Source organism: Setaria italica, chromosome IV (genome assembly GCF_000263155.2).
Source record: "Setaria italica strain Yugu1 chromosome IV, Setaria_italica_v2.0, whole genome shotgun sequence".
In the NCBI taxonomy this organism is placed as follows: domain Eukaryota; kingdom Viridiplantae; phylum Streptophyta; class Magnoliopsida; order Poales; family Poaceae; genus Setaria; species Setaria italica.
Window position 1 is genome coordinate 10,967,753 of NC_028453.1, and position 22,124 is coordinate 10,989,876.

Genomic DNA, 22,124 nt, shown 5'->3' on the forward strand with positions numbered 1-22,124 from the left:
CATGTGTTGTTTTACATGTTTAGTATGCCAGAAATCTGAACAATTCTCTCGATGATTGCTGGATTCAATCACTCATCATAGGCTTTTGGCTGTTACCTGTGTTAAGCGTAACAATGAATGCATTAGATTTAGGTTTTGCTGTAACGACTTTACATGAGTATGTCTATGATAGAGCTGCTACATGGAAACCCTGCCCTCCTTTTCTTTGTTTGTGTGCGTGCCCTCAATGAATAGCTTTTCTCTATTTCCCATTTAGGTCTACAAGCCAACAATGGCCAGGTTTGAAGATTTAGGAGGATCAACAAAAGGTTCTCCGGAGGAAGTAGCAAAAGGTGACAAGTTTTTGGCATATGTTCTACAAATGTGCATCCCATAAAGTTCTCTGAATCATAATTTTATATTTGCCATGTAAATTAATTTGGCTGGACATAACTGTCAAAACGTGTTCTAATGTAAAAATGTAATCCTGTATCATTCAATCTTTCAGGATAGATCATCTGTATCTAATTAGTTTTTATTTACTCATATGACCATATAACTTTTTCTTGGGAAGTATTCATGTACAAGGCAGGGACGAAGCTAGGATTTAAAGATGAAGGGAGCCAGCTATGTTAATTCATAGATTAAATACTAAACATGCATCTAATTTGTTCTTAATCTAAATGTATTCAATAGAAAAAATAAGACCATGAGGGGGGCCATGGCTCCGTCTCTGGTACAAGGTATGAACACCAATGTAATTGAGAGCATACAACTGGTCCTATCTGTTCAACTACAAGAGTGGTTAAACAAACACTGATACCTTGCACAAAGTTTTAGCTAACTAGTTATTACTTGTTAGAGACAGCATTTATGATGTACTAACCAGTAACCACAACCTTATTGCAGATGTGGAAATACTTATTATCATGGTTGCAAATGAGTTTCAAGCTGATAGTGTTCTTTATGGAAATGCTGGTGCTGTACCAGGTAATCTGTAAGAGCTTGCCCCTTCTGTTCTGACTTTGCATAGTAAATGCATCTACGAAGTTGGTTTACTGTTTGATGAGCTTCAATTGCACTACTGTGAATGTCCTTGTTTTCAGTGCTGTCAGCTGGAACATCTGTCATCCTATCTTCTACAGTTTCTCCTGGATTTGTGATCCGCCTCAACAAGAGATTAGAAGGTAGCAGCTCTTAGCAAGTTTTACTAACCCAAAAATAAGGTTTTAGGGTATTTTCAAATTGTTTGCAAGGTTTATTTATTTATCTTGCTGGTTCTATCTTCTAGGAGCCCCAATGTTTATTAATGTTGCTCCATGTTAATTTTTTTTTAAAAAAATAGAGAAAAATTTGCAATAACTTGGTATTGATTGTATTGAAACCATTTGTTATAGCCATGGAGACTATAGCTTTTAGAAGTGATGGTGTTGCTAAGTGTTTTTATGTTCGAAATTTAGCATGCTGTGTATGGATTTCTGCGATTGAAAGGTTTAGTGTGATTGACTATACTTCCATACAGCTGAATGCCGAGATATAAAGTTGGTTGATGCTCCGGTATCTGGTGGTGTCAAAAGGGCAGCAGATGGGACACTAACTGTATGATACAATAATACATCAATTTAGTATGGACATGATGTTATAGCCCTAATTGAAATGACGTTGTTCATTATTTTAACAGATAATGGCTTCAGGAACAGATGAAGCTCTGCATGGCACGGGTGCTGTTCTATCAGGTAATAAACAAGACTACCTGAACACCATAATATGTTAGTTCCTAGACAAACATCTAGAGATTGTCCAGTGGCTTATCAGTTTTACATAACAGCACTAAGTGAGAAATTGTATATCATCAAAGGAGGATGTGGAGCTGCAAGGTGATTCTTCTTGGCTTGCAGCTTTTTATCAGCACTGAGTGGTTTTTTACATGATATACACTTGAAACGAATTATTATTAGTTTTTTTTTGCATAAATGGGTGTATATTTTCTCGTTCTTTCCAGCTCTGTTAAGATGGTGAACCAACTTCTTGCTGGGGTTCATATAGCCTCAGCAGCTGAAGCCATGGCATTTGCTGCTCGACTAAATTTGAGAACAAGAAGAGTTTTCGAAATTATGCAACACTCAAGAGGTTATTCATGGTATATCTATTTGATTATTTCTTTAGTCATGGTCACATCTCAATCCTTCCGTTTTAAACTTGGATTTCTTTTTATTATGTTGGTTGACTAGCAAACTGATAAGCAAAAAATTTGAAACATTCAATGCATCTAGTTTTTGCTAACTAACAGCTCTTTAGGTTCTATAATTTAATATTTATACGATGCTTTTACACTTTATAATGTGTTAAGCTGACACAATCAGTATCCATCCTGCAGGATGTTTGGAAATCGTGTGCCACACATGCTCGATAATGATTATACACCCTATTCTGCAGTGGATATATTTGTCAAGGATCTTGTATGGATAACCATCCTTTAACTTATTGATGTTCTTAGTTACTATCAGCATATTATAAAAGCTCGTATCTTGTCCTTTACAGGGTATAGTATCTTGTGAAAGTTCCAATTCGAGGATCCCAGTGCATGTCTCTAATATTGCTCATCAGCTATTTATTTCAGGTTGTTTTTCTGTAAGAAAACAAAGAACTCTCATTTGATTCTGGATTTTTGTTCCAGATGGTTCTTGCTTTTACATGAAAAATGTCCTGAGCAATGACATTGCATCGTATTCTAGAAATTAAACATCAAGCAGTATCTTTTCCTTGGATAACAAATGATAAATTGTGGTGCTACTGTTTAATTTGGTGATGCATTTATAACAGGATCTGCTTCTGGGTGGGGCCGATATGATGATGCTGCTGTTGTCAAGGTGTGTATTAGTTCTTTAGGAAGTTGAAATTTGATCAGGCTGGAATATGACAACCCTAATTTGATCAACCACTCAATCTTTACTAATTTATTGTACATAAATTTTATATCGCTCTGATAAGAGGGTTGTAACTGCAGGTCTATGAGACATTAACTGGTGTTAAAGTAGAAGGGAAGCCTCCCATGCTTAGTAAAGAAGATGTCCTTCGTTCTCTTCCTGCTGAATGGCCAGAAGATCCAATGGATGATATTGTTTCTATTACATCTTGTAGTAGCAAAAAGATTCTTGTAGTTTTAGATGATGATCCAACTGGGACGCAAACAGTACATGATATAGAAGTTTTAACTGAATGGTAAGACTTGGAATTTATGTTTTGTTTAGTCCACTAGCATAAATTTATATATGAGCTTCATTCATGTTCTTTAAATACATGGTTTCTTAAGCCTAGCATGGAATTTGAAACTGCAGGCCTGTTGAAGCTCTTGTCGAACAGTTTCTGAAGCTACCAACTTGCTTTTTTATTTTGACAAACTCCCGTTCAATGACTGCTGATAAGGTAAGGGAATGATGTTCTAAGCAGTTGATTAGTTAAATTTGGAGCCCCTTTAAACATATATATTTAACTGTTTCCACTGTAATAGGTCATGTTGCTAGTACAAACTATCTGCAGAAATCTCGAAGCTGCAGCAAAGAATGTCCCTGGTGTTAGTTATACAGTGGTCTTGAGAGGTGATTCAACTCTACGTGGTCATTTCCCAGAGGTTAATATCCAAAGTCGTATATGTTTTGATTTTTTTTCTTCTCTCTTTCATTTCCATGTTCATCTTTCTTCTTCTGCTTTCCAGGAAGTTGATGCAGCTGTCTCAGTATTAGGGGAGATGGATGCTTGGATAATCTGTCCATTTTTCCTCCAAGGTGGACGATACACTATTAATGACATCCACTATGTTGCAGACTCTGACAGGTAATTTATGCAAGCTATTTAAATAAGAAATATCACAAAAGATTGATGGCGCCAATATTATCAACCAGATTAATACCTGCTGGTGAAACTGAGTTCGCCAAGGATGCAACTTTTGGCTATAAATCCTCCAATCTCAGACAGGTCAGTTTCTAGAGGTATTGCTTTGGTAAATGGAAGAGTAATACCTAAGAACTTTTTTTTGTACTTGAACATGTAGTGGGTTGAAGAGAAGACTAGAGGACGCGTTTCCGAGAAACAATTATCAACAATTTCCATAGATCTCTTGCGTAAACAAGGACCAAATGCAGTCTGTCAGCAGCTCTGTAGCTTGGAGAAGGTATTGCATAAAATGTTATTTCATGGGAAAGTTAATTTGTTATTCACTTTTTTTGTCAGAAACTCGCTGTCTAAATTAACAAACCTTTTGTAGTGTGCATTGTGAATGCACCTGTCATCATTAGCCAAACAAGAACGAAGTGGCTAAGTACTATTATACTTTCCCTAAACAATTGCACTTTCACTTAAGAACCTCTTGAACTTTTCCATTAATCCAATCACAATATTACCATAATCCTAATTTTCTTGTTATTCCTTCTGTTCTTGGTTCACAAATTTTCTGACAAGGTGCTTTTGTGTTATAGGGCTCTGTGTGCATCGTCAATGCTGCTAGTGAGAAGGACATGGCCGTATTTGCTTCTGGAATGATTCAGGTATGTTCTGTCACTCCATTTTTAGAAATACCACTTGCACATAGTATCAAATTTCTATCAAGTGATATATGATAATATCTTATTCTAGCATGTGCGTCAGTGCTCCATTTGTATCTGCTTTTGTTCTTTTCTTATTATGTTAATTTGACAGGCTGAATTGAAAGGAAAGAAATTTCTGTGCCGCACTGCTGCAAGTTTTGTAAGTGCAAGGATTGGGATCAAGCCAAAGCCACCTATCTGTCCAATTGACCTAGGCTTAAAAAGAGCTTTAACTGGAGGCCTCATAGTTGTTGGTTCCTATGTGCCAAAAACTACAAAGCAGGTCAAACTTCTGACGGTTTAAGATTCTCTCTGTTTTTTCTTTTTTCAGATTGAATTTTCTCATGTATATTTGCATTTATTAGGTTGATGAGTTGCGGTCACAGTGTGGGTCATCCCTTCGAGTAATAGAGGTAACTCATATTTTTGCCCTCATGCCTAAGCATGAGACATTGACATCTCCCAGGATCAGATCTAAATAGTTTATTTATATTGTGTTTTAAATTTGGACTGTTTTATTTGAGATCATCTCTATACAATGTGTTCTCTTGCCTCTTTATAGGTGTCTGTTGAGATGGTTTCAATGAAATCAACGGAGGACAGAGACCAAGAAATCAGCCGAGTTGTTGAACTAGGAAATGCTTACATACAATCCAGAAAAGACACTCTAGTTGTCACCAGCCGCCAGCTCATTACTGGAAAAAGTTAGCATCTTTCTGCTTCCTCTACATCCTATTATATTGTTGCTTAGCATAACAGTGATGAAGCTTGGATGCAGTCTTGTAGCTTCTTAATGTCCTAAATTCCTTGAGCCACGTGCCACTTGTCAAGTGTGAGCAAATTGTGCAGTGTAGAGGATCAGTAATAGCATGTTAAGCATCATGACAAAGAGTGCCTTTATCTATTATATAAATAAGACCCAAGGTGAACAACCGTACCAATGATATCATGCTTTCTTAGCATTTTTTGTTGGCACATAGGAGGAGATACTTCTACCCAAGTTTAAGACATGATCTGAGACACTATGGGAAGGCCAACCAAACTTTGTCATGGATAAGCTGAAAATGCTGATTCTGTCGAAGTCAATCACACAGATATACCACGGAGTTCTGTATAATTTTGTTTATTTAGGAATTAGGAGTTCTGTATTTACAGGCAAGCCCAAAGAAGTGGATTATTCAAATCAATTAAATAGAGCATCTCTAATGAGCATTATAACCTTATATAACATCAGAAGATTAGCCAAATCAACTCTGTAGGACAGAAAATTCTGTGCTGGAGTCTAAAAACCTATGTTTTCCAAAATATGATGTATACCTACTGATGCTATCTCCTTGAGCTGATAACCATTAGCAGCCCATGACTTATGTCTGGTAACTGATATCTCCCTATTCTCTTTTTATGCGAAACATAAGAAATGCTTTTTTCTTCATTTGATGTTTGTCATGAAATAGTTTGTACCTCCTTATAGAGCTAAAAGGAGAATACCTATTGTGTTGCAGCTCCTGAAGAAAGCTTAGAAATTAATTGTAAAGTGAGTTCAGCGCTAGTGGAGATTGTGAAAAGGATTGATAGTAAACCTCATTACATCATCGCAAAGGTAACAAGTTAAATCTTAAATGGATATTTTTTATCCTCCTAACCATATCAACTTGTTATTTGTTACTTAGTTCATCATACTGCACCTGATATACATGTAGGTAATTTGCTGCAGCTTTTCATGAATTTGCCATTTCTGGAATAATTGCTGTTCAATCAATGCATTGGTTCTGTTTTCTTTGACTTTTACTATTAAGTACTTAACGGAACTTTGAGATGGAGTTACACTTCAATCCATCGGAACAAAACCAATGCATACATGTTCTACTGTTCTAGTTGTGAAACAAAAAGATCAGTTGTGAATGAAATTGACTTCTGAAATAACTTTTTATAATGTCATTCACATAGGGAGGAATCACGTCATCTGATATTGCTACAAAAGCTTTGGAAGCTCGGCGTGCCAAAGTAATGGGACAAGCATTAGCTGGTGTACCATTGTGGCAGCTTGGTCCTGAGAGTAGATTCCCCGGTGTACCTTACATTGTTTTTCCTGGTGATAAACATTTCAGTTCATAATCCATACCAACACATAAACATAATATAACCTTTTAGCTGAAGGTACTATCTTAATCCTCTAAACAGGTAATGTTGGTGATAACAGTGCTCTTGCTAAAGTGGTAAAAAATTGGGCTTCCCCATCTAGAAGTTCTACAAAAGAACTTCTTCTTGTAAGATTCTCTCCATTTCAACATCTTATCAAGGCTAATTTGGGGATGATTTACTCGTTTTAGATTCTATGTTGACCATTTTCTTATTGTAAAGAATGCGGAGAAGGGTGGTTATGCCATTGGTGCCTTTAATGTGTATAACCTTGAAGGAGTTGAAGCCGTTGTTGCAGCAGCAGAGGCTGAAAATAGTCCTGCAATCCTGCAGGTTAGAAACTTCAATATGCTGATTTTTCAGAAATCATGTAATGCAGAAAACATAATGAAACATTTTAGGTCACATGGATAGAAGCAGTACCACATATTTTTCGAAAATCACATGGATAGAAGCAGTACCACATATTTTTCGAAAATCACATAATGCAGAAAACATAATTTAACATGTTAAGTGCTCATGGATAGAAGCAGTATCACATAGCTCTTGATTGTGGGCTCCATGGGAATATGAAAATTTAGTAGATAGCATTTATTTCTCAACTTATACCTTGATTATTGTGGTTGCCATTTAGATTCATCCCAGTGCTCTGAAGCAAGGTGGAGTCCCATTGGTAGCGTCCTGCATTGCTGCTGCAGAACAATCCAGTGTAAGAGAAACTTGAGAATTTACAATTTTCAAATAACATTTCACAAATTAAAATGTCAATAATCTTAAATAAGATATTTTTAAAAAAAAATTGGTTAGTTCTCTAGAGGTAAGCATTCTGTGATTCTCTTATCGCAGGTGCCTATAACTGTTCACTATGATCATGGCACTTCCAAATCAGACTTGCTTCAAGCTCTTGAGATGGTATGTGAAGAAAATCCACCTCAAATATAAACTACCAAAATATGCACATGCATTTCCTAACCATGAACACTTAATCTTGAGTTTTTCTCCTGGTCCGATACTGTGACCCTTGAATTTTCAGGGATTTGATTCAGTCATGGTTGATGGTTCCCATCTAACTTTAGGGGAGAACATCTTATACACAAAGAGCATATCTTCCTTGGCTCATGCAAAAGGTTTACTTGTGGAAGCTGAATTGGGTAGACTCTCAGGATCTGAAGATGGCTTGACAGTTGAAGAATACGAAGCGAGATTTACTGATGTCGCTAAGGTGCAATTCTTCTGTAACAGTGTGAACTGAGTGGCTTTCTATTGCTATACTTGTGGTGCCTATTTCTTAAAACGTATGTGGTATATATTTCCAGGCTGAGGAATTTATTGATGAGACAAGCATTGATGCTCTAGCAGTTTGCATTGGAAATGTTCATGGAAAATATCCATCGAGTGGACCAAATCTCAGGCTTGACTTGCTAAAGGTCAGACAAATTCAATTACACTTGCATGTCGAACGTCTCATGAAAAATTTATTAGAGAGAGATATTGTTCTATTGCCTGCTTTAATTTGAGTAATCCTTACAAAATCAGCACATTCTTTAATTAACGACAGGACCTTCGTGCATTAACCTTAAAGAAAGGAGTTAGCTTGGTTCTCCACGGAGCATCTGGTCTTCCTCATGAGCTTGTACAGGTGCATTACATTTTTTCAGTTTTTCTTTCTCAGATGGGAGGGTGCGAGAGAGCTGCATGTCATTTCATTTTTTTTTTCTCGAACTACGCAGGAGAGCTGCATGTCATTTCATTAAGAGAGAAAAGAGAGTACAAAGAAAGGGGGGAAGCCCCAAACTAAGTACAGAACACACCCCAACACACACAAAACACAACACACACCACCCACAGAAGGATCACCTCTGGAGCGCGACAAAGAAATAGGAAAACGAGACCCTAAAACACCAAGCCTAAGCAGCTGGTGTAAGCGACCTAGCAAGCAACTCTCTGAGTTTAACTGCTCCTGCCAAGCACCAAAGGGTGCATTCATTTGTTATAGCCTGAAGGAGAACCTGGGTGTTAGGGAGAGCGCCCTCAAACACACAGGAATTTCGATGCTTCCAAATTTCCCACGCCACCAAAATGATGAGGGAATTCAAACCCTTGCGCAACTCTTTTGGTGCTGCTCTGATTACTCTTCCCCACCAGGCCAAGAAACTAGATGAGTCAGGCGGCACATCAACGACCGGATTTTGATGTAAGAAGACCAAAGACCAAATCTGTCGGGTAAAGACGCAGGATAACAGCAAGTGATTGGCTGTTTCTTGTGCCTGATCACAGAGCAGGCAGGCGGGGTGATGCTGCAGCCCCCTACTGGCCAGCCTGTCAGCAGTCCAAAGCCTCCGCTTAATGGCCAGCCAAACAAAGAATTTGCAGCGTAGAGGAGCCCAACTTCGCCAAATTCTTCTCCATGGGATAAACTTGATAGAGCCAATGAAAAAGGCTTCGTATGCTGACTTGCTGGTGTATATACCAGATTGGGTCAGCTTCCAATGATATTGGTCTGGGGTATTCTGTTGTAAGATCACTCCGTCCAATTGGTCCCAAAGCAGCTGGTACTCCATCAGGACCTCAACTGAGAGGCCTCCTCTAATATCTGACACCCAGCACCTATTGGAGAGAGCCTGAGTGACTGTTCTAGATTTGACAATTCTCTTAGGTCCCGTTTGGGTCCCTTCATTTTGAAGGAATTGAAATCTATTTAATGGAGTAGGCTAATTTATGTTGGAATGTGGCATTCCACAACTTTCCAAAGTTTAGATATAAGCCTATCTTAAATTCATGGGGTGGGAGATGGAAATTGATTCTATAGATTATGGTTATTAGAATGGAATTCAATTCTTATAGCACGCTCTTAGACTCGCTTCTCTATAGTAGAAGTGCAGCATATAAGTATCTCTCCCATATCACCAACTATAATATACAACTATATTCCACATACAATTATATTAGCTTAATTAATTTGTGTCTAAATTATGATTATTAGGATGGAATTCAATTCCAATGATCCAAACGGGGCCTTAGGAATATTCTGGAACAGATTTGGAGCTATTTCAGCCAAGGTCTTTCCCTCCAACCATCTATCTTTCCAGAAGAGAACTGTCTCCATTACCAACCACTGAGACTACTGCCATATTAAACAAGGCTTGAGCTTTGTGAGGCACCTGGATGTGCAGACCAGCCCAAGGACATGAAGGATCTGTTTTTTGCACCCAAAGTCACCTATCCGCAAGGCCAAGCCAAAGGATTCAAGGTTGTGGATGCCCAGACCTCCATATTCCAAAGGGCGCTGTACCTTTTCCCATGAAACCAAACAGTTACCTCCATTTGCCTGTTCCTGCCCTTTCCAAAGAAAGCCGCGCCGTTTCTTGTCAATTTCTTTGACAACCCATTTGGGTAGATCAATAGCAATCAGATGGTGAATCACAGATGCAGTTAGAACCACCCTAGTCATAATCAGACGGCCTGATCTATTCATCAGAGAAGCTTTCCAGCTTGGGAGGTAATCAGCAACCTTATCAATTAGGGGCAGAAGGACTTCCTTAGTTGGTTTTCTTATTGTGAGGGGCAAGCCAAGATAAGTACATGGAAACTCCTTTGTTGTACATGCCAGTAGCTCAGAAGTTAGGTGTATCTCTTCCTGCGAGCAATGAATAGGGAAAGCTGAACTTTTGGCGAAGTTAGTATGAAGCCCAGATGCATGACCAAAGATATCAAGTATCAGCTTTATCACTCGGAGATCTTCTTGGTTTGGATGTAGAAAATTGACTGCATCATCGGCGTAGAAAGATGCCCTGTTTAAGACCTGCTGGACAGCAAGAGGTTGCAAAAGGTGTTGGTGGCATATTTAATCAAAGAGTTAACACCTCCATAACCAAAATGAATAACATAGGCGAGAGCGGGTCTCCCTGCCTGAGACCACGGTGGTGGAAGAAACCAGCCCCCAGCTCACCATTAACAAGCACCTAAGTAGATGATGTGGACAGAATCAGACATAACAGGTTACACCATCGTTGGCCAAAACCTAAATGACGAAGCACTTCCAAGAGAAAAGGCCATGAAACCGAGTCAAAAGCTTTGGAGATATCCAATTTAAGAAGAATATGAGCTTTTTTTTTGTCATGCAACACCTTGACCATCTGCTGGACAAAAAGAAAATTATCAAGGATGTTCCTTCCTTTAATGAATGCACTCTGATTGGGAGGGATCAAGCTTGGCAATAGAGGGGCTAATCGATTTATGATTTTAGTAACCAGTTTAGCAAAACTGTGAATCAAACTTATGGGTCTGAAGTCTTTGACTGAGAGGGCATCCTGTTTTTTGGGCAAAAGAGAAATGAAAGCTGTGTTGAGTAGCCTGAAACGAGACACATGACCTCGATGAATAGTCAACAGAGCCAACATGATGTCCTACTTGATAATATTCCAGCAAGATTTATAAAATCTGCCGGTGAATCCATCTGGTCCTGGGGCCTTGTCCAAGGGCATCTCCTTAACTGTGGCCCACACCTCCTCTTCTGTGAAAGGAACTTCCAATGAGGACAGATCATGCTGTTGGATCCCAATTTCAGCAAAATCTATGGTATGTTCCCGTTCCTCAGCCGTGCCCAACAAATCTTCATAGAACTGAACCACTGCTTCCTGTTTATCCTTTTGATCGAAGACAGTTTGATCGCCCACTTGTAATTTAGCAATGAAATTCTTTTTCTTCCTGTATCAGGCTTGCTGGTGGAAAAAGGATGTATTAGCATCTCCTTCCTTGAGGTATAGCACTCTAGAACGGAGGCGAGCAATAGTCTGTTCCAGAGAGGCCAAGCCCAAACAGTGAAGCTTAAGTTTTTTCCTCAACCAGTCCTCACTAGGAGAAAGATCCCTGGAATCTCTAGCAATCTTAAGGTGACGAAGAATTTCTTTGGCCGTTCCCAGCTGGAGCTTGACATTACCGATTTTGCATTGGCCCCATTTCTGCAGGTCCCTGGTAAGTCTCTGTAGTTTGAGGAATAGGCGCTCCACCGCACACGGAAGATGGTACTGGAGCATTCCAGTTTTGCTGGACCGCTTCTGAGAAACCGGGAAGTTTAGTCCAGAAGCTCTCAAAATGGAATCTGCGCTTGCCACTTGTACTGACCTTCAGTCCCAAAACAAGGGGGCAATGGTCAGAAACAACAGAAGCACTGCTTTGCAGGACCGCATCAGGGAAAATATTCTCCCAATCAAGACAGCAGAAAGCTCTGTCAAGCTTCACGAGGGTGGGTGAGGATCTTTCATTTGACTAGGTATATTTTCGCCCTAAAAGCGGTATTTCCTTGGCCTCCACATCATCCAGAAAGCGCCTGAAACGACCCATCATGGCACGATCCAAGTTGGCATTGTTTTTATCAGTAGCTTGGTAAATTAAGTTGAAATCCCCTACAATCAGCCACGGACCCATACATAAAGCTCTCACATCCCGAAGTTCTTGCAAAAAAGCTATCTTATCTTCATCTTGAGGCCCATATACCCCTGTAAACCACCAGTTACGACCTTCTTGTTCCTCAAAATGGACAGAGACAGAGAAGTTGTCAACTCTAGAGGCTAGAATCTGACAGATGTTACTCTTCCAGGCAATCAATATTCCTCCTCTTGTACCAATTGCTGGCAGTGCCACATATTTATCATAAGCAGTGCTGAATACAGTGAGGAAAATACGCTGGTTCATAACAGCAACTTTGGTTTCTTGAAGACAAACCACTAGAGCATTTGTAGACCGGATGACTTCACCAACAGCATTACATTGGATTTTTTGATTAAGACCTGATAGAGATGTAATTCCTTGTCTATTGGGCTAACCCTAGAAGGGTAGCTATATAGTAGTCATACATGGGCCTTATTGGGCCATAATACACACATACTCCAACACTCCCCCGCAGTCTGAACTACCGACGCAGCGGAGTTGCAGACTGGACATGAAAAGAAGAAGGACACACACGAGCCCCCCCACAGACGCAACTAGCCACTGGTGATGTTGAGGCTGGAGCGAAACTCGGTGAAGGCAGACGACGGGAGGCCCTTGGTGAAGATGTCGGCAAACTGAGAGGTGGTCGGGACGTGGAGGACCCGAACATCGCCGATGGAGACCCGATCCCGGACGAAGTGAAGGTCGATCTCCACATGTTTGGTCCGCTGGTGCTGAACAGGGTTGGTGGAGAGGTACACCGCACTGACATTGTTGCAGTAGACAAGAGTGCTCCGGGAGAGAGGAGTGTGGAGCTCGACAAGGAGCTGTCGAAGCCACGATGCCTCTGCCACGCCGTTAGCGACAGCGCGGTACTCCGCCTCGGCACTGGAGCGGGAGACCACCGGCTGACGCTTGGACGACCAGGACACCAGGTTGCCGCCCAGAAAGACGGCGTAGTCGGAGGTGGAGCGCCGAGTGTCCGGACACCCGGCCCAGTCAGCGTCGGTGTAGACAACGAGCTCAGTGGAGGGAGACCTGTGAAGGAGGAGGCCGTAGTCCACAGTGCCCCGGAGGTAACGGAGTAGGCGCTTGAGAGCAGTGAGATGGGGCTCCCTGGGATCATGCATGTGTAGGCAAATCTGCTGAACCGCATAAGTGATATCCGGCCTGGTGAAGGTGAGGTACTGAAGGGCCCCAGCCAGACTCCGGTACGCAGTAGCATCTGTCACAGGAGTGCCGGCGGCCTCTGACAACTTGGCCTGAGTGTCAACTGGAGAGGAGCAGGGCTTGTAGTCAGTCATCCCAGCTCGCTCCAGGATATCAAGAGTATACTGCCGCTGGTGAAGAAAGAGGCCGGCCTGACGAGGCTCAACGGTGACCCCGAGAAAGTGATGGAGCACACCCAGATCCTTCATAGCGAACTCCTGCTGAAGTGAGGTGATGATCCGCCGTAGGAGGGACGGACTCGAGGCAGTGAGGACAATGTCATCAACATAGAGCAGCAGATAAGCAGTCTCAGCACCATGGTGATAGATAAACAGAGAAGTATCGGACTTGGCCTCCACAAAACCCAGCGTCAGTAGGTAGGCAGCAAACCGCGAATACCAAGCTCGAGGGGCCTGCTTGAGGCCATAGAGTGACTTGTTGAGCCGGCAGACCATATCAGGCCGAGAAGAATCAACGAAACCCGCTGGCTGGCTGCAGTAAACTGTCTCAGTCAGAGTACCGTGCAGGAAGGCGTTCTTGACGTCGAGCTGATGCACGGGCCAGGAGCGGGAGAGAGCCAGTGAGAGAATAGTCCGGACGGTAGCTGGCTTGACCACCGGACTGAACGTCTCGTCGTAGTCGACACCAGGGCGCTGAGTGAAACCCCGGAGAACTCAGCGGGCCTTGTACCGATCGAGGGTACCATCAGCCTGCCGCTTGTGTGTCCAGAGCCACTTGCCGGTGACGACGTTGGAGTCAGGCGGACGGGGCACCAGATCCCAAGTCTGGTTGGCGAGGAGCGCCGCGTACTCCTCTTCCATCGCACGGCGCCAGTGAGGGTCCGACAAGGCGCCGCGGACGGAGGAGGGTACAGGAGAGACCTGCGGCTCGCCGGGCATCGCTGTAAGAGCCCAGGGCTGTAGGGTACCAGCCGCGTGTCGCGTCACCATAGGGTGAACATGACGCGGGTGCCGGTGTAGGAGAGGCGGGTGGTACATCGACGGCGCGACACGGGCAGTCGGGACCGGCGGAGGTGGGGGTGTAGGCGTCGCCGGCGGAGAAGAGTCCACAGGCGGTGACCGAGGCGGCGACGGCGGTGGCGTGGCCGGCTCCAGGTGTAGTGGAGCCGGCCGCGCACGGCGCTGGTACACGCGCACTGGCTACGCGAACCGTGCAGCAGGTGCTGAGGGCGGTGCCTCCGGCCCCGCGCAGGGCGGAGGGGTAGGGGCAGCACCAGAGTCTGGCGCCGTCGGACCCTCGCTGGGCACAGGGTCAGGGGCAGCACCGATGGACGTCGAGCCCGACGAAAACCACGGTGGAGCAGTACCTGCAGGACACAACGTCAACGGTGGCTGGTCCACCGGGTCAGTGGGAAACAGGGAGGAGAGATCAGGGTCGGAGGTGGAAGGGGGTGGGGAGGTGGTGGAGAAAGGGAAGACGGACTCGTCAAACACCACGTGGCGAGAGATGAGGACCCGCCGAGAGGAGAGGTCAAAGCAACGGTACCCCTTGTGATCCGGGGAGTACCCGAGGAAGACGCGCTGAGTCAAACGGGGAGCCAGCTTATGAGGAGCGGTGGCAGTGGTGTTAGGATAACACGCACACCCGAAGACACGAAGGTGATCGTAGCGGGGGGAGGTACCGAAAAGAGCGTGGTGTGGAGTGGGAGCAGGGCAGGCAACGGAAGGTAGGCGGTTAAGGAGATAGGTGGAGGTGTGAAGACTCTCAGCCCAGAAGTGGGCAGGGAGAGAAGACTGGAACAGAAGAGAGCGCATGGTGTCATTCGTGGTACGAATCATGCGTTCAGCCTTACCGTTCTGGGAGGAGGTATAGGGACATGACATGCGTAGTTGCACACCGTGAGAGAGGAAGAAGGCACGGGAGGTGGTGTTATCGAACTCGCGGCCGTTGTCACATTGGACGGCCTTGATGGTGAGGCCGAACTGAGTGGACACCCAGGCGAAGAAGTGGGCAAGCGTGGGGAAAGCATCAGACTTGGCACGCAAGGGAAAAGTCCAAGAATAATGAGAGAAATCATCAACCACAACAAGATAATACTTATAGCCAGAAATGCTCAAAACAGGCGATGTCCATAGGTCGCAATGTACAAGATCAAAAATATGGGTCGCATGTGAAGAGGAGGTAGGAAACGGAAGGCGAACATGACGGCCCAGTTGGCACGCCTGACACAGGTGCTCATCGTGAGCCCGAGTACATGGTATGTCGGAACTACGACTAAGCTGTGTCAGGGCATCACGGCCAGGATACCCAAGACGCCGGTGCCATGTAGTGGAAGAAGTGGTGGCGGCAAAAGCAGCTAACGAAGCGGAGGGCAAAGCGGAAGGAGTGGACGCAGGAAACAGAAGGGAGTAAAGGGGCCCGGTGCTGTCACATCGGAGAAGAGGTCGCCGGGTAGTCAAATCCTTCACAGTAAGACCAGAGGAGTCAAATTCAACAGAACAAGAATTGTCAGCTGTAAAACGGCGAATAGAAAGAAGGTTGTGAACCATGGAGGGAGCAACAAGAACATCAGGAATCCGAAAAGAACCGTGAGTGTGAGCGGTACCCACGGAAGTGACAGGAAGACAAGAGCCATTTGCGACCATGATGGACGAAGGGTGGGAGGAAGGAGGGTGAACAGAAGAGAGTATACCAGGGTTGGGTGTAGTATGGAAAGTGGCACCCGAGTCGGCGATCCAGTCCTGGCCGACTGGAGGAGTCAGGGTCATGGTGCCGAAAGAGCGGGCCAAGGCTGTCGGGTCCCACCCGACAGGCCCAGGCGAGGCCCCGGGAGGTGGAGCCCACGGCGACGAAAACGGAGCAACCGGTACAGCGCCAGCGAGCATGGCGGCCGGTGGACGAGGCTCGCCGCCGGTGGCCTGGAAGGGCCACATGGAGATGCGCCCTGACCATGGGTTGGCAAAGGATGGCCAGGAAGAACCCCGTGGAGACGCCGGTGTGCCCCCACGACCAGTGCCCGCACCACGCCCCCCGCCGCGGCGACGGCGGCCGCCACGACCCCCCCCAACCCCCGCTCGGCCCAGGAGGAGGAGGACCAAGAAGGGACGACGGTGGCGAAGCGGAGGGACGTGGCGTAGGAGTCACGGCAAGAGCGGTCGAGGAAGACGAGGAGCCTGGCGCGGGAAGGGACCCAGGCTGGATGCCCTGAGTAAGCTCCTCCATGACAAGGTCATCACGGACCTGCAGGAAAGTGGGGAAGGGCCGCTGCCGGGTGATCCAGGTGCGGAGGTGGGCGTAGCGCTCGTTGAGGCCGCGAAGAACGTTGAGAACCAAGATCCGGTCCTCCACGGCCCAGCCAAGGTCACCGAGGGAGTCCGCCATGGTCTTCATCTTCCGGCAGAACTCGCCAACGGAGAGGTCGCCCTGGACGAAGGTGCGGAAGCTCGCGTCGAGATGAAGGGCCCGGGCTTCGGCGTTGCCCAGGAACTGGCCCTCGAGCGCCAGCCAGGCCCGGCGGGCGGTGGTGTCGGGGGTGCCGCGGACGAGGTCGTGGAGGTCGAGGGAGATGGTTCCCAGGATCCACGACAGGACGATGCTGTCGAGGCGAAGCCACGCAGCTGTCCGAGCCGCAGGGAAGGTGTCGGTGAGGACATGGTCGTCGAGGGCGTAGCGGCGGAGAATGAGCAGCACCATGTCCCGCCAGCGGGCGTAGGAGGGCAACTCAGGGTCGAGGACGACTGGGACCAAGCTCTTGATGTTCTGAACGCCCCCGGCCTGGTAATGCAGCTACGCGACGAGTGGATCGGCCGGGTCGGTCCAGACAACCACAGGCGGACGGGGAGCCCCGAAGCCGGAGGAGGTGGCAGTGCTGTCGTGGTACACCGGGTGGACGAGGAGCTGCTCCGCCTCAGCGATCTGACGGGCCAAGACGTCGGCCGCATCACGCTCGCGCTCCCAGGTCAGGGCCGCTGCGCGCAGGCGTGCCTGGCCCTCTGCGGCAGCAGCCCGGGCGGCGACGAGGGCCGCAGCGAGGGTTGAATCGGGAGGGCCTGCTGCGTGTTGGTGAGGAGGTGGCAGAGGAGGCGGGGCGGGGAAGGGAAGGCGTGGCAGTACGAAGCCAGCACTGGGCCAGACGTGACCGCCCGCGCGCCCGCCTGTGCCCGCGCGGAGGGCCGCAGCGGCGGCTGCAGCGGCGCCGTCAGGGTCGCGTCCCGCGCCCGCGCCCGCGCGTAGGACCGCAGCGGCGGCCGCGGCCTGGTCCGCGCCGTCCAGAGCCCCATCGTGGCCCGCGTCATCGCCGGGGACTGGATCCGCAACCGCGCCAGGGATCCCGGCGGCGGCGGCCAGCGCCGTGGAAGCGGCGGCCGCGCCCGCGGGAGGCCTTCCCGAGGCGACCTGGGCCCATGTGGAAGGAAGGGATGGGAAGGCATGGAAGTAGGAGGGAGGAGAAGGAGGAGGGCCGCCGGCCATGGCGCCCACGGCTGCCGGCGGCGACGCCCTGGCACTGGCGGCTGGGAGTGGGAGGTGAGGAGAAAACCTAGTCTGATACCATGATAGAGATGTAATTCCTTGTCTATTGGGCTAACCCTAGAAGGGTAGCTATATAGTAGTCATACATGGGCCTTATTGGGCCATAATACACACATACTCCAACAAGACCACACACATTCCAGATCAGAATAGAAGACGGATTCATTGTTAACACAGTAATGGAGAGACGACCATCAGCCAGCAGACAGGGATTACAGGATGTCCCCTGCTCGTACCTGAGAGTCTTCTTCGAGGCTCCAGCCAAAGATAGCCGCCATGGCAGCCACATGATTGTCCGCGAAACGACTTCCCATGATCTTGAAATATGCATCCTGGGTCTTGGGATCAATTTTTGCTTTGCACTCAAACCCCAAACACCGCATCACTCTCCTTTGGGATTCAGTAGTGATAGGCCCCGGGGAACAAGGGTCAGCACCTGCCACCCTTCTGCTTCGCCGAGGTAAAGAGCCCGGAGCCACAGCTTTGATACGCCTCTTGTGAATTACAGGCTGCGGAAGGAGCATTTCGGTTGGCTTGCGAACCTTTGAAAGTTAGGGGACCGCCGGTGTTGAGGTAGCGATGTCAGCAACGTCCCCGGAGGTTGCGGAGGTAGGGGGCTTGGTACGGACGCGCGAGCGTGAATACACTCGTAGCGCCCCAATCCCGGAGCCTCCAAAAGTGGAAGTGGGGGGTGCCGCCGTCCGGTCTGGAGACAGAGCAGGCGTCGCCGGTGTTGTCGTCATCTCACTGAGTTGCTCGACAGTGGTTGAGGGCCGGAAAGGATGATCCATGAGAAAGTTTTCCGTTACAGGGTCATCCACTAGCAATTGGGCCGTTTCATCAGGCCCGTCGTCCAGCCCACCAGCAGAAACAACCCGAGAGTTCACCAGGGGCCCATCCTCACCCGAAGATGACTCGCGGGCAACAGGTGCGGACGACCGGAAGGTAGAAAGCCCCGGGAAAATGGCGACAAGTTGGGGCGCTTCAATCAACGAGGGCACCGCCAAATCCTCTTTGTCCAAGCCAAAACGCTGGGCAATCGTGGCCTTGATGGATTCTGGCGACTCATTGAGATAATTCCCGAACACTGACACAACCAAGGCACGAGAAAGCTCTTTCTCCCGTTGCACTAGGGTGACTGAGCGATCGATGATCCATTGAGGTCGCACCATCGGGGCTTGCTCCTCGTCGCTGGATGCCGAGAGGGGAGCATCACCGGCAACCACCTCATCAGGGGAGGTGTTGGGGACGCTGGACGAAGCTTGACAGCACCAGCATCCGCACGCTGCCCCCGGCTTCGGCGCCGTCGTCATCGTCCCGGAGCTCCCGCTTCATCTCCGGCATCCTGGAGGCTCGCCATGGAACACACAGGGGTAGGGGGCGCCGCCACGCAGGACCTCACCGCCAGACCATCCAATGACCTGAGGAGGATTCCGGGTGTGGCGCCGAAGGTTGGCGCCGGCAGACGTAGGAACGGTGACCGATTACTCGGCAATGGAAACAACGTGGCGCCGAGCGGTAGCCGGCGGCCCGGTGCTCCGACGAGAAGCAGTTGAAGCATCTGCCTTGGACCGGTCGACGAGGCGGGTGAGCAGCACGCAGGCGCGCGCGGCGAGTACAACGACTCTCCGCCGTCCACCACCCCTCCGCGTCTGGTCCACGACGAACACAGGGACGATCCGTCGGACGCAGCACGATGCGGGTTGATGGCTCCTCCAGCGACAGGGCCAGCACGACGCGAGGCGGGGGTGCCTCCAGCTGCGGGGCCTGCGCGAGGCGAGGCGAGGTCGTCCCCAATGACGAGGCCAGCGAGGTCACATGGTTGCAACGCTGGACCGCCGCCAGAGAAGCATCCTTGAGAAGAGCATCCTTGAATGATAATGGGGACACGCTGGATTCGGCTTAGGAAGGCGAACCATCAAGCCACCATTGGGCCTTGGAACGACCAGTAGCCGCCCCGAACGCGACTACCGGGCGGCGAGCAGGGGAAGGTGTTCCCGACGCCGGGAAGGAAGGAGCTGGTCTAGGGAACGTGGCCGCCGTGCCCGGAGTAGGCGCCGACGTGGGGCTGGTGGTAGGGGAGGCGTTGGGAAGGCGAGCGGGGGAGGGGGGGGGGTTAGGACTTGAGCCATCGCGTGTCATTTCATTAAGAAGAAAGTACTAAAAGTACAACATATCACACACAAGACGCAAGATCCAAATACTCTAGACCACAGATACATGTGTGGCATGCTTAAACAAGGAAATGACCAAATCACAAGAACACCGACCCTAGAAAAGGGTCTAGACTCTAGAGGCCATGAGCCCCCAGATGTACAGCATATGGTTCTCTCCTCTACTGTCTGCACCACCAAAGACAGACTAGGGCTAGCATTGTTGAATACACAGTCGTCTGTGTTTTCCAAATCTCCCAAACTATTAAGATGATCAATTCAATTGACACCTTTTCGGTGCTCCTTGTCCAATCTCTTGAATGCCCTGTTCCACCAGCCAGAGAAGGAAGCAACATCTGGTTGTGGAGATATAGCCTGCAAGCCAATTTTCTGAAAAACAGTGTACCAAACTTCCCTCAAGACCACACACAAAATCAGCAGGTGGTTAATGGTTTCAGGGGATTGATCACAAAGTCGGCATGCCACTGGGTGTGGCACTCCCCACTTTGACAACCTATCAGCAGTCCAATAATGATTAAGGACAGCAAGCCATATGAAAATTTTGCACCATAAAGGAACCCGAGACTTCCAAATCTGCTTCCATGGTGCAAATCTAATGGCCCTAGCAAAGAACACATAATAGATGCCAGAGCTTAAGCTTCCAAATATGCTGATCCTGGGCATCTAGCTGAAGGTGTGTGTTTTCTAGCATCTCCCAGAATCGGAAGTATATATTCATCCAATTCACTTACCAAGAGTTCTTTCAGTTTTTGATTCATTAGATTAGTGATGCTGTGGCTTGTAGCTATTGTTGCTAGAGTTTCCTCAGCCAACTCCCCTAAGAGGTCAAGGTGTTGGGTAAAAAGAAGGCAATCCATCACCCACCATTTTCTAAACTTTCAGCAAAGCTAGTTTCTGCATTAGGCTCAACGTGGTATTGGAACTTATAATTTTTTGTTCCACTCATTTAAGGCATTAGCAATGGAAATTACCGAATTATCGAAACATACAGAAAGTTTTCCTATTGATGAGCTCATATTTCAAGAAGTATTGCTATGGTTGAATTGATTGTGGAAGTGTGGTAAATGATGTACTAATTTCTGGAGCAGGAATGCATAAACTTGGGCGTGAGGAAATTCAACGTGAACACTGAGGTCCGAAACAGCTACCTGGAGTCCCTTAAAAAGCCAGAAAAGGACCTCATCCAAGTTATGGCATCTGCTAAAGAAGCAATGAAAGCTGTCGTCGCAGAGAAGCTACACCTCTTTGGATCAGCTGGGAAAGCCTGAACGCAGCAGACCCCACACAAATAAGTGGCGCCGGCAACCCACACGACAGCTTCCTCTGTTTGGTACTAACGTTGTTCAGCCGCAGTACCTTCAAGCGAACTGCAGTTGGAGCCTATGTAATCTGAACTTCTGAATTTGGGACATTGGCTCAAGTGTTTCATGGGATATTCTGTCATTGTGCATACCTGCTACTTCATTGCAAGTTTGCAACATGATGCAGATGGCACAATCAAGGCCTTTAGTAATAATGTTTTGTGGCAAAATGCTCCTTCGTTAATAAATGCTGGCGTGTTTATTGCCGTTCAATTGATGCGTCTTTATGCGCTCTTTCTTTTGGGAGCTTTCAATATACTGCATTTGTCTTTTGTGCAATGTAATACTATTCAATATACTGCTTTTTTATGGAAAAAATGTGTATTTTTCATCACTCAAGTATTGCAAAAGTATGACATTCATCCTTCAAATTTTATTTGCTACAAATCAATCCCTTAACTAAATAAACTGGTACATTAATCATCATCACATTAGTTTAACAATGTTTTAGTACCATCTAATGGTAGTTTATGGCACGTAATCATTTGACTAACCCTACTTAGCGATGTAATATGTAGAGGTGACGGTATAGAGCTCACAAAAAATTTAGTAACTCCTCTAAATTGGCTACCCATAAAAATTTAATTAGAAAAGTTAATGGAACCGATTCACACCGAAATATTATAGCAATTGACTCGACATTAGATGTGGCTAAGCGATGATTAATAAGATGATTACATGAACTAATGACCTAAACTGATATTATATGACACTAAATCATCGTTAAACAAGGTGGAGATGTAAATGCATCGGTTTAG

At 47.0% G+C, this 22,124-nt stretch overlaps 1 protein-coding gene across 1 annotated transcript in view; it reads left to right on the forward strand.

Moving 5' to 3' along the window:
- LOC101760300 overlaps positions 1–21,662 on the forward strand; it is a gene marked incomplete in the record, with an annotated part of 24,709 nt that extends 3,047 nt beyond the window's left edge. The window contains 30 exon segments of the mRNA XM_012845612.2: positions 257–332; positions 889–969; positions 1,086–1,166; positions 1,502–1,578; positions 1,661–1,715; positions 1,808–1,856; positions 1,982–2,119; positions 2,357–2,438; positions 2,521–2,599; positions 2,803–2,849; positions 2,987–3,201; positions 3,318–3,405; positions 3,491–3,610; positions 3,695–3,813; positions 3,882–3,954; positions 4,031–4,150; positions 4,455–4,523; positions 4,675–4,845; positions 4,928–4,975; positions 5,125–5,266; positions 6,065–6,162; positions 6,510–6,654; positions 6,744–6,829; positions 6,924–7,034; positions 7,336–7,410; positions 7,548–7,613; positions 7,735–7,923; positions 8,018–8,128; positions 8,260–8,340; positions 21,094–21,662. Coding sequence (XP_012701066.1) covers positions 257–332; positions 889–969; positions 1,086–1,166; positions 1,502–1,578; positions 1,661–1,715; positions 1,808–1,856; positions 1,982–2,119; positions 2,357–2,438; positions 2,521–2,599; positions 2,803–2,849; positions 2,987–3,201; positions 3,318–3,405; positions 3,491–3,610; positions 3,695–3,813; positions 3,882–3,954; positions 4,031–4,150; positions 4,455–4,523; positions 4,675–4,845; positions 4,928–4,975; positions 5,125–5,266; positions 6,065–6,162; positions 6,510–6,654; positions 6,744–6,829; positions 6,924–7,034; positions 7,336–7,410; positions 7,548–7,613; positions 7,735–7,923; positions 8,018–8,128; positions 8,260–8,340; positions 21,094–21,273 — 3,072 coding nt within the window.
- Positions 21,663–22,124: the final 462 nt, after the last annotated feature.